This window comes from Lynx canadensis, chromosome E2, assembly GCF_007474595.2.
Source record: "Lynx canadensis isolate LIC74 chromosome E2, mLynCan4.pri.v2, whole genome shotgun sequence".
Taxonomy (NCBI): Eukaryota; Metazoa; Chordata; class Mammalia; order Carnivora; family Felidae; genus Lynx; species Lynx canadensis.
In genome coordinates this window covers 44,071,578-44,083,460 of record NC_044317.1, presented here as the reverse complement: position 1 = coordinate 44,083,460, position 11,883 = coordinate 44,071,578, and the positions used below count along the sequence as shown (strand labels likewise).

The window sequence follows — 11,883 nt, the reverse complement described above, 5'->3', positions numbered from 1 at the left end:
AGACGCTCAACCAACCGAGCCACCCAGGGGCTCCTTGCCTTTGCTATTTTTAATCTATCTCCTTTCACTGTGATAAACCATAACGGTGAGTAAAACATCTCTTCTGAGTTCTGCGGATCCTTCTAGCCAATAACTGAACCTGAGGTGGTTTTAGAGATCCCCAAACACAGCAGCGATTAACAGTATATACCTCACCAGGAGCACAGGCACCAATGGAATTTTGCACACACAGTACCTAAATATCACAGCCGGTACTTGCTGAGCACATGTTGTGTCCCAGGCTGTGTGTGCACATGAACTCACTGGATCCTCACAACAGCCCCATGAGACTGATACTCGGATTGATGTTTCATTTTTATCTTGTTGTGAAATGTATTGTCTATTCAGGGGTATAGAATGCAAATGTAGGGCATTAAAAAATACTTAATAACGTGAACAACTGAATCATCAGGTTAAGAAAGGACAGCCCCCGTGTGCCCCTGCCCAGCTACAGCGCCTCTTCTCTGGCTTTTGGGATAATCATTTCATTCACTGTGTTTTCTTTACAGTTTGACCACGCATGTACATATTCCTAACGCTGCTGTCACTTCCTTTTCCTTGCTTTCAGGTGCATTGAACAGAAGAATGCAGCATATCCTGTTTGGTGTCTGGCTTCTTTCACTCACCGCTATGGGTGTGAGATATTTTTTTAATATATATTTTTAAGTGTATTTATTTGGGGGGGGGGATGGGCAGAGAGAGAGAGAGAGAGGGAGAGAATCCCAAGCAGGCTCTACACTGTCAGCGTGGAGCCCGACATGGGGCTCGAGCCCATGAATTGTGAGATCATGACCTGAGCCAAAACCAAGAGCTGGACGCTCAACCGACTAAGCCACCCAGGCGCCCCTCTCCGTGTGTGAAATTTAACCATGTGGTTATACGCATCATTAGCCTGTTCTTTTTTCATTGCCGTATAGTAGTCCATTGTGTGAGCAGGCCACAATGTAGTTATCCATTCTCCACCTGACAGAAATCTGGATGGTTTGCAGCTGTTACCAACAGTGCAGTTGTAAACGTTCCTTCCTCTTCATGTTTCCCGACGGCGATGTTCTCAAGGTTCTCTTTCTCAACGTTCTCTACGCTATATGCTCAGCATGGTACAGCTGGGTTACAGGTTATGAGCATTTGTAAATTTATTCAGTAAGTAACGCTACCATCTTTCCCACTTGAAGATGAAGCACTTGCAACAAGAGAGGTTAAGTAACTTTCCCAAGATCCCAACACCAGACTGCCTTGAACCCAGGGGTCCTGGCTCCGGAGTCGCACTTTCACTTAGCGTGGAGAGCACCTAGGAATTGTGAGCTGCTGTGCTGAGGGTGGTTGGGGGTTATTATTGGGGCTTTCCTCTCTTGTCCCGTTATTTTGAACTCTGCCCCCCTCAGTTAATAATTAACTGCCCCCCAAGGAGCCTATGATCCTAAAAGATTTGCCTTTCCCTGGCTACTGCCTGGTTAATCAGTCACTGTCCCTGGCCGGGCAAGGGGCACTTGGTAGACCTCTTTACTTGCTGTCGGAGCAGCTGGGGATTCATGATGCTCCGGACCTGTCGTGCTCTCTGTTCCCAGGCTGGGCCCTCCACTGGAGGCTGGCAGGCCCTAAACTTTGATGGTGGGGCTTTTCACCTCAAGGGCACGGGAGAGCTGACACGGGCTTTGCTGGTGTTACGGCTGTGTGCCTGGCCCCCTCTGGTCACACATGGCCTGGCGGTGAGCAGTGACCGTGGGGACGGGCCTGGGGGGTCCCCAGGGCTGGATTCTGAGCCCTTGCTCTGTGTCACTCCAGCTCCAGGCCTGGTCTCAGCGGCTCCTGGGCTCCCGGCTCTCGGGCGCACTTCTCCGAGCATCTGTCTACGGGCAGTTTGTAGCTGGTGAGACAGCAGAGGAGGTGAGGGGCTGCGTCCGGCAGCTCCAGGCCCTGGGCCTCCGGCCCCTGCTGGCCGTGCCCACTGAGGAGGAGCCCGACTCAGCTGTCAAGACTGGGTGAGTAGGGGCCAGGCCCTGGGAGGTTGGCAGGAAGGGGGGTGGCGGGCTCCAGAAGCTAATGCCTGCTGGCTGGGCAGCGAGGCCTGGTATGAGGGGAACCTCAGTGCTATGCTTCGGTGTGTGGACCTGTCACGAGGCCTCCTGGAGACCCCTGGCCCGACTGGGAACATCCTTATGCAGCTGAAGGTGACGGCGCTGACCAGCACTCGGCTCTGTGTAAGGGACAGACCGGATGGGGGAGGGGGGTATGGCTGCCTACCAGGTCCTCCTCACCACTCCACCCACTACCCTATTCCAGAAGGAGCTAACCACGTGGATCAGAAGACCAGGGGCTTCCTTGGAGCTGAGTCCTGAGAGGCTGGCAGAAGCCATGGACTCTGGGCAGGTAAAGACCTCAGGCTGGGGGAGAATGGATGGTTGGTGGGGAATGTGGGGGGAGCGGAGTTCTCTGCACTTGGATGTAGCAACCACCTGTAAGCGGGATATTCAAACTAGGTAGCTACTGCTACTCCCCAGGCTTAGAATAATCAGAATAAGTATGCTATAGCCCTGGGGTCTGGTCGGAGGAGATGGAATATGGGTCATCTGGGGGTCTTGGGGAGGGGCCTGGGGGCTGGGAGTTCTCAGAGGAGGGAATGAGATAGTGGCTCTTTACCAACTAGAAGAAAGTAATCAGTATTTGGTCAATCAATTCAGCTATGCTATATGCTGAATGGCTGGGAGTTGTGATTAGGCCAATGGGGTTTTGGTTAATTCATTCATTCCTTTCTTTTTATTTGCATACACTATTTTTACCCTCCCTGCCATTGGCATCTGGCTTCGTGATGAACAGAGGGGCCCTCCTCCTCCCTGGGTCACTTGCTTTCCTTGGCATCCCTAAGAGCCTCACACCTGGTTTTCCTTTTTCATCTCTGCTGGCTCATTCTCCATCCTTTGGGGCTCTTCTCTGCCTGTCTCTTAAATATGGAGGTTCCCCAAGGCTAGGTCCTGGCTCCCTCCTCCTTACTCCTTAATCCCTTCAATGGGGCCTTCTTACCCACCCTATGGCCTCAGTTTCCCCAGTCTGTACTAATGAGGCCCACGTGTATCTCCAGCCCTAGCTTTTTCCCTGAGCCCCTGGATATCCTCCAGACCCCTCACACCTAGCAGGTCCTACCCTGGCTTGAGTGTCTCGCCAAGGCTGCTGCCCTTCCTGTCCCCATCTCAGAGACATCCCCCTACCATCCCACGTCTCAGATTTGAGTCCCTACCCTCCCTGGTCTCCACAGTACAATTCACAACTGTCCTGTTCACTGTCATATCCTCAGCCCCTGGCACCTAGACGAGATATGATAAATAGATGTTAAATAGATGGATAAATGGAGCAAGTGATTTTTAAGCAATAAATTAATAGCGAAGAACTTACTGATCACTCACAATGCACCACACACTCTCCTAAGTGGCTCACATATGTTTGAAGGAAATGTCTACCCTGCCTGTGAGTGGGTATATAGAGTGATGGTTAAGAACTCAGGGTTTGAAGGTGCCTGAGTGGCCCTGTCAAGTTAAGCATCCAACTCTTGATTTCAGCTCAGGTCATTATTTCATAGTTCGTGAGATTGAGCCCCAAGTCAGGCTCTGTGCTGTTAGCATGGAGCCTGCTTTGGATTCTCTCTCTCCCTTTCTCTCTGCCTCTCCCCAACTTGCTCTCTCTCTTTCTGTCTCAAAATAAATAAATAAACTTAAAAAAATAAAAGAACTCAGGGTTTGAGGAAGCCGTGTGGCTTTGGACAAGTGGTCTCGCCTCTCTGTGCTTCAGTTTCCCTCTCTGTAAAATGGGGGATGATAATAGTCCCTACTTCAAGGAGGTGAAGATTAAGGGAGTTAAATTCTTGGTGAGGTATGTGAAATAGCACCAGGCACCACGCAGGACCTCGATGAGGGTGGCCATCGCATACAGCGAGTTTTGCCAGTTTACCCCAGAACTCCTCCGAGACTCTGCCCTCAATTCTCCGATTGAGGAAAAGATGACTGGGCAGGTGCCCCATCTCTTCCCTCCTTCTGGAGAGTTTTCTCCACTAAGATCTGGGGGAGGTTTGCCATGTTCTCACAGCCCAATTCTGGGGGAGTTCCATTAGCGGACTTAGGCCTACATCTCCATGTGGATTCTGTTGGATATAATAGAACTAAGTCCCACCTGTTCCTCCTTCTTTAACTTCCCAATTTCTTTGAACTCACCTGGACTCCTTGCGTCACCCGCGGCTCACATTGACCCTTGGAATCTCCATAACAAGATCGTAAGTTAGGGACAAATATTATTTCCACATTACAGATGTGTTAATTCCCTGAATGTTTATTGACCACCTACCATGTGCCAGGTGCTGTGCTCCTCCAGGGGTGGAGGGTGGAGGGGACGATGACCAAGACAAACTCCCTGTCCTTGCTGGTCAGGGAGAGGCAAGAGACACTCAATAATTAAAACCAAAGCCAATATGGAACACGTGTCAGTAGGCATCATAGGGAATAGTAAGGCTGAGGAAGGAGAAAGGAAAGCCCCAGATCGGGAGCTGCAAACTTGAACCAGGGAAAACCTCTCTGAGAAGGTGACATTGAAACAAAGACCTGGAGGAGAGGTGGGAGCGAGGTAAGTGGACATCTAGGGGAAGAGTGTTTCCCACAGTAGGAACAGCCAGAGCAAAGGCCCTGAGGCAGGAAGGTGCCAGGCATGTTGCAAGAATAGCAGGGAGGCGAGTGTGCCTGGAGGGCAGTGAGCTCGGAGAGCTGAGGACAGGCAAGCAGAGGGGCCGGATGGGTGGAGCCTTGTGGGCTGCAGTGAGGCTCTGGCCTTAGATGAGGATACTGAGGTCCTAAGAGACCTAATACAAGGCAACACTTAATGGCACTTACTATGACCTAGCTACTGTTCTATGCACTTTCTATGTGTTAATTCCTAGTTACCTCACTCACCAACCTTCAGTCTTCTCCCTGGAAAATGGAGCTTGGAATAACCATCTACTGGGATCGTTGTGAAGATTATATCAATAAGCTAGTATATGAAGTCATTTATTAAAAATTGTTTAAAAAATTTTAATGTTTATTTTTTTATTAAAAAATTTTAATGTTTTAATTTATTTTTGAGAGAGAGAGACACACACAGAGTGAGAGCAGGGGAGGGGCAGAGAGAGAGACGGAGACACAGAATCCAAAGCAGGCTCCAGGCTCCGAGCTGACAGCACAGAGCCCAATGCGGGGCTCGAACCCATGAATGACGAGATCGTGACCCGAGCTGAAGTCGGATGCTTAACTGACTGAGCCACCCAGGCGCCCCATATATTTTTTTTTTTTTTTTTAGGGAGACAGTGCTAGCGGTGGAGGGGCAGAGAGGGGGAGAGAATCTTAAGCAGGCTCTGTGCTCAGCCTACAACCTGACAAGGGGCTCGATCTCACCACTCTGAGATCATGACCCGAGCCAAAATCAAGAGTCGGATACTTAACCGACTGAGCCACGCAGACACCCCGGAAATCACTTATTATTATAATGACAACATATATTGAGCGCTTATCATGCGCTGGGCCCCTCCCATTCTTCTGTCAAGGCACACTCCACACAGCAACTCCATGAGGTAGGTGCCATTATCGTCTAATCATTGAAAAAATAGACAACAAATGAGGCCCAGAGAGGTTATACCACTCATCCAAGGCCATACAGTAAGTGGTGGAACCAGGATTCAAACCCAGATCCTGGGTTCTTGACCACTTTATTTCCCTCAATAAATAGTATCCGTGTGATACAGCTACTTTTCATATTTCTAACGATTTCTAAACAGTTTTCCCTTCTCGGTGGTGGGGGAGAGGAGACGTAGGCCCTGGAAGGATCCAGTAACCCGAGCCATTCTCGCCTCCCCTCCTGCTCCCCCAGGACCTTCAGGTCTCCTGCCTCAACGCCGAGCAAAACCGGCATCTCCAGGCCTCTCTGGGCCGCTTGCACCGGGTAGCACAGGTAACATCTTCTGTGGCCTGGCCCCACGACACCTCCTGGGCACCCTGACGCCTGACCACGGCCTCTCTCACCCTCAGCACGCCCGGGCCCAGCATGTGAGGCTCCTGGTGGACGCTGAGTACACCTTCCTGAACCCTGCGCTCTCTCTGCTGGTGGATGCCCTGGCCATGCGCTGGAACAGCCCCGGCGAAGGCGGGCCCTGGGTGTGGAACACTTACCAGGCCTATCTGCAGGTGTGTGGCACGCTCTGGGGGACGGAGGGTGGGGGTCCCGATGTCCTGACCCGAAGCTGCCGGGGTCCTCCGCCAGGACACACATGAGCGGCTGAGGCTGGCCGCCGAGGCCGCTGACAGGGCTGGCCTGGCCTTCGGAGTGAAGTTGGTACGAGGGGCATATCTGGACAAGGAGAGAGCGATGGCTCGGCACCAAGGGACAGAAGACCCCACTCAGCCTGACTATGAGGCTACCAATCGGAGGTAGGACTGGGCCAGACAGGCCTCTGAGATAAACGATAACCTCTAACCTCTCATCAGAGCGCACTACATCATGCTGAGCTTCCTGTGTATGTCCATGTATTACTTCCTCTCCCCGGTTTAGGACATCGTCCCTTCCCACCCTGAACAGCAGCCTCCTCTTCGGGCTCCCTGCATCCTCCTTTGTCCGTCCCCCTCCCCAGTCTGTTCCCTACCGGCAGCCAGAGGGAGTCTATTAATATTGAAGTCAAATCCTGTCCCTCTTCAGTTCAAAACCCTTCCATGGCTCCCACTGCACCTCAATAAACCCCAAATCCTTAAAGCAGCCCACAGCTCCCTCATGATCTGAGCTTGTCACCTCTCTGACTTCTCTTCCTCCCACTCTGCTCCTCACTCACTGCACTCCAGCCACACTGGCCTCCTCGATGATCCACAGGGCCTTTGCACTTCCTGTTCCCACTGCCTAGAATGTTCTCCCTCCACACAGCTGCATGGCTCCATCCCTCACCTCCTTACGTCTTTACTTATTGGTACCTTCTCAGGGGACCTTCCCTGCCCTCCCTATCAAAAACTAGAACGCCCACACCTACTCTCTTCCTGAATTTATTTTTCTCTTTAGCCCTTACTTACTGGCATCTGAGGTTCTATACACTTTCGTATTCAATTGCACATTGTCTGTCTCCCCCCTCTCTGGAGTGCGGGCTTGGGAGGGCAGGGGTTTCTGTTTTGTTCATTGCTGAACACCCAGTGCTTAGAATCATGCCTTCTACATGGTAGCTTCTGTACAGGTCTGTTCAAAACATAAATAAACAACCCCAAGAAGTAGGTACTATTATTATTACCCCCCACTTCAGAGGGAGGAACCCAGGCACGGAGAGACGGAATCACTTACCCAAGGTCACATAGCTCGTAAGTAGCAGGGCCATGTTTTGAACCCAGCAGGCTGGCCCTACAACCTGCATTCTTACTCACCTCCAATCATAGTGTGCGGGGAGCAAAGTATGGGTGAGCTCCTTGGGCCCCCATCCCAGGACCCTAGGAAGGAGGAAATTGTTCCTTTACCACATACTTTCTGATCACCTAATTTAGGTCAGGACCTGTGCTGGACCCTGGTCCCAGTATCAACCAAGGTGGTCCCCAGGCCCTGTCCGTGTAAAGCTTACAAAGTCTACCTCCATTTCACATTGGATCCAGAAGAGGTTTCTAGAGATGCAGGGACTGACCCAAGTGTACAAGGCAAGTGGTCAAGCCATGGCTGGAACTGAGGCTTGCCTCCAAGGCCCATGAGGGCTCCTACATAATACGGTTGTGCCCCACAGGCTTAATCACTGGCACCATTATTATTTCTTTTTACTAAGATATAATTCATATACCATAAAATCCACCGCTTTAAAGTATACAATTCAGTGGATTTTAGTATATTCACAAGGTTGTGCAACCATCGCCACTAATTCCAGAACATTTCATCACCCCCCAAAAGAAACCCTGCATCCATTAGCAGCAGTCACTCCCCATTCCTCTAATCTTTCTGTCTCTGTGGATTTGCATATTCTGGACATTCCCTATCAACGGAGTCGTAGAATGTATGGCCTTTCGTGCCTGGCCCCTTTCACTTAGCATAATGTTTTCAGGGTTGTTGGAACCATGTCGTTGGATGAATCAGTACTTCATTCCCTCATACGTCCAAATAATATTCCACTGTATGGACGTACCACATTTTGTTTGGCCACTCATCAGCTGACAGACATTTGGATCGCTTCCACTTTGGGCCATTGTGACTAGTGCTGCTATGAACATTCCTGAGCACATTTTTGTGCAAATATACACTTCCAATTCGCTTGAAAGCTCAATCCTCTAGGAGTGGAATCACTGGGTTATACAGTAACTCCCTGTTTAACTTTGTGAGGAACTGCCAGATGGTTTTCCAAAGCTGCTGCACCTTTTTACATTCACACTAATAAATTTGTGTGATTAAAAATCACAATGATTCAAAAATGAATACAGGCATACCTCACTTCCACCCAAATCCCCATCTCATTTTGCAGGCTCCTCGCCCTCCACGGGTAACCACTTTTGTTAGTTTGTTACACATTTCCTAAGGTCCTTTATGCATAAATAGGCAAACACAAAGGTTTTGTGTGTCAGTGCACGAAAGGTATCATGCCTGCACACCGCTCCCTGTTTTTCCACTCAACTGCTTATTTTAAAGGAAGAACAGTCTAGTGATAATAAATCCAGGCCCTGAAGCATCAGACAGCCTGGGTTGAAATCCCAGCCCAGCCACTTCTAGCTGTGTGACCTGGGGGCAAGCTTCAGTCTTCCCCTCTGTAAAATGGAAATAACCAGAACGTCTACCTCATGGAGCTGACCTGAGAGTCAGAAGAGTGAATATGTGTGTGTCAGGCAGGACCCCAGAGGAAACGGAATTCCAAGCAAAGGGCTTTAACTACAAAGAAACGTAGTAAAATGCACTCTCTTTATAGAGAATAGGAATATTGAGGGAGCCTGGAACCTACAACAGCATGAGGCTCTTAGGGTCCTTGTGCCATAGCTGAGGAAGAGGGGCCACCCTAGAGGAGATGTGGCCACCCACAGAGCAGACAGGGTGAGCCAGGGAGGGGGCTGAGGGGTGAACTACCCCAAGCTCTCTCTCCTCCCACCTTCTGATCTCCTGCCCATTACACCATGGGTGATACAGGCCATAAACGTCAGTTTCCTGGGTAGGGGGCAGAGGAGGTCAGAGGACAGATCTGGCAGTCTGTCCAACTCAACTAGCCTAGTACATGAAGTCCTTAGGGTAGCGCTTGGCCTGCAGCTAGCTGGGAAAGCATTTGCCAGTCCTCTTACCTTTCCATATCAGTGCCCAAGAGGGTCCTCATCCCTTCTCACGGCTGCCCGGCCCTCCACTCTCCATTGTGTGCCACGATTCGTTTCCGCCAGTCTCCACTTACAGACAGTTGGGTTATTGCTACTCGTGTTCTGTAGATAATGCTGCAGTGAATGACCTTAGGTAAATTTCATCTTGTGCACGTGATGTGGCCCTTTGCTGTGAGACTGCCATTGTGCCAGGGGCTTTGACACCCTCATCTTACTCCATCCTCAGCAGCGCTGTTAGGTGAACTTGAATTGTTACAGGAGAGGAAAAAGGCTCAGAGAAGGGCTAACCCTTGCACCTGGTGCAGGCGGAATGGAGGGACTTTCTGACTCCAGAGTACTTGCCCTTAGGCACCCCACCTCCCAAGGACAGGAGCCCTTAGTCCCTGGGCACTGACCCTTAATCAGCGGGTGCCACAAGCTGAAGAGATCATCTCCCTTCAGCTACAGCCGCTGTCTGGAGCTGATGCTGACCCATGTGTCCCGCCGTGGCCCCATGTGCCACCTCATGGTGGCTTCCCACAATGAGGAATCTGTTCGCCAGGCAACCAAGCGGTATGTAGAAGAATGGAAATAGGGACCCACAAGAAGGCCCCCTTCCTTCCTCTCCCTTGCTCACATGCCAGGGTGGGCAGAGGGGTGGGTGGTGGACGTGGAATAGGGGGAGGAACGGTGAGGGGCCAGTAGGTCCACAGGGGTTCTGGGGAGGCTGTTCAGACTAAACAAGACATCGCTCCTTATTTGCTGGGGCATAGAGAGGTCTGAGGGTCCCGGGGAAGGAGGTGGGACTCACTGGAGAGCTTTCCAGGGGCTTGAGAGCAGTGGTTATCTATCACTGGGTTTGGAAGTACTTCAAAATTCTAGTAACTGAAACAGCCATATGACTGCATAATGGCTGCTTTCAGCTCTGAATCCAGCCACTGTCTGACTTGACGATGTGGCCTTGTTTGTAGCATGTGGGAGCTGGGCATTCCTTTGGATGGGCCCGTCTGTTTTGGACAACTTCTTGGGATGTGTGACCACGTCTCCTTGGCATTAGGTATGTGAATGGGCCCTTCTCCCCATACCCGACCACCATGCCCCACCCAGTCCTAGGCCTCATTCCCTCCCAGCCACATCCCTTCTCGCATTCCCAACCAATGCCTGGCCAGCCTCCCATCCAGACCCTTCCGGATACATCTGTTGTTCCCATTATCTGAAGGCCTTGCCTGCCTCTCTCTGAGTCTGCTGTCTGTTGGTTTTGTTGGTTCTTGATCATGGTGTCTTATTTCCTGTGTGCTTTGTTACCTTTCCTGTGTTGTTCCCCTGGGTCTGAGACCAGAAGATTTATGTTTTCTTCTGCAGGCACTAAGGGGTACAAAACCACTTTACCCTAAATTCAGAGCTTGAGGTTTCTTGAGGCATCTCAGTGATGCAACTTTGAGCTACAAATATGTGAGAGGGCTGATCCAAGGCCTCAGTCTCTCAGAGATGGGTTTCTGTTTTCTTCTGTGCTCCACTTACGGTCAAGGCCATCATTCCCTGTGAGTGGGGGAAGGTGGGAGGGTTGACTTCTGGTTAGCTCTTACACGGAGGGTGCAGCTTGATTTGGGGGAGTTCCCCATTACAACTCTCACCCTGGTCAGGCTCTGGGCCTCGATCTCTGCACCCCCTCAACTCTGCAAAGTCATCAAATAGCAGCTCACTTTTGCCTTCAGGGTGGAAGGACTTCCTGTGCATCCCTTCCCTCCGGGTGCTCACTTTCTCTTAATTTTGGAGTAGTAAGCTCCTTACTCTTTTGGCAGCATTTTTATAACTTTAAGAAGATTTTCTAAATGTTTACTGCAGGATTTCTAGTTTTCTAAGTGGGAGATTTTATCCAACTCACCTAGTCTGCCATGTTCTCCAAAATGAAAGTCTCTGTTCCAGATGGGGCCTCACCCCAAACAGGTGTTCATACCCTGCCAACACTCTCTCCACAGGGCAGGCCGGCTATGCCGTGTATAAGTCCATCCCTTATGGTTCCCTGGAGGAGGTGATCCCCTACCTGATCCGGAGGGCCCAGGAGAACCGGAGTGTGCTGCATGGTGCCCGCAGGGAACAGAAGCTGCTCAGCCAAGAACTTCGGAGGAGGCTGCTGGGGCGGGGCCTGAGGGTTCCCCATTAGCACCCCCAGGAGTCCTGTGGTTAATAAAGATCCTGAGAGCTATTGCCCAGGCCGCTGTCCTGCACTGAAGCCGCCTCCTTGGGGAAGGACTAATCTCAACCTCAGTCAGCCCATTCTAGGGAGACCTTTAGCTGACCCTGGAGCACAGCAAGGGCATTGATCAAAGACTTATGATGCCTCTCCCTAACCCCAAGGCAGCCTATCCTGCAATGGGCCTGGGATCAGTCAAGTAACTGATGAGGGTGCTTTCTTAACTCCAGTGGATGTCCAGATAAAGAGTAGACTTTGAGGTACTGCATCAAGAGGCCGGGAGGGGCAGAGGGAAGAGGCAAACCACTCATTCACTTGGTAAGCATTTACTGAGGCTCCTTCTGAGCTACACTCTGAGGT

At 50.9% G+C, this 11,883-nt stretch overlaps 1 protein-coding gene across 2 annotated transcripts; it reads left to right on the top strand.

The window, feature by feature from the left end:
• Positions 1–1,511: 1,511 nt before the first annotated feature.
• On the top strand, positions 1,512–11,537 carry PRODH2 (proline dehydrogenase 2). Of its 2 annotated transcripts, none has more exons than XM_030299474.1 (10): positions 1,512–1,745; positions 1,822–2,018; positions 2,099–2,237; positions 2,320–2,406; positions 5,920–6,000; positions 6,078–6,233; positions 6,310–6,476; positions 9,792–9,902; positions 10,301–10,386; positions 11,309–11,537. In XM_030299474.1, the coding sequence occupies exons 1-10, from the start codon at positions 1,569–1,571 to the stop codon at positions 11,491–11,493; spliced, it is 1,386 nt and encodes a 461-aa protein (XP_030155334.1). In that variant the 5' UTR covers positions 1,512–1,568; the 3' UTR covers positions 11,494–11,537. The 2 variants fall into 2 exon arrangements, with proteins under 2 accessions (XP_030155334.1, XP_030155335.1); XM_030299475.1 differs by having other exon boundaries at positions 1,581–1,647.
• The last annotated feature ends 346 nt before the right edge of the window (positions 11,538–11,883 follow it).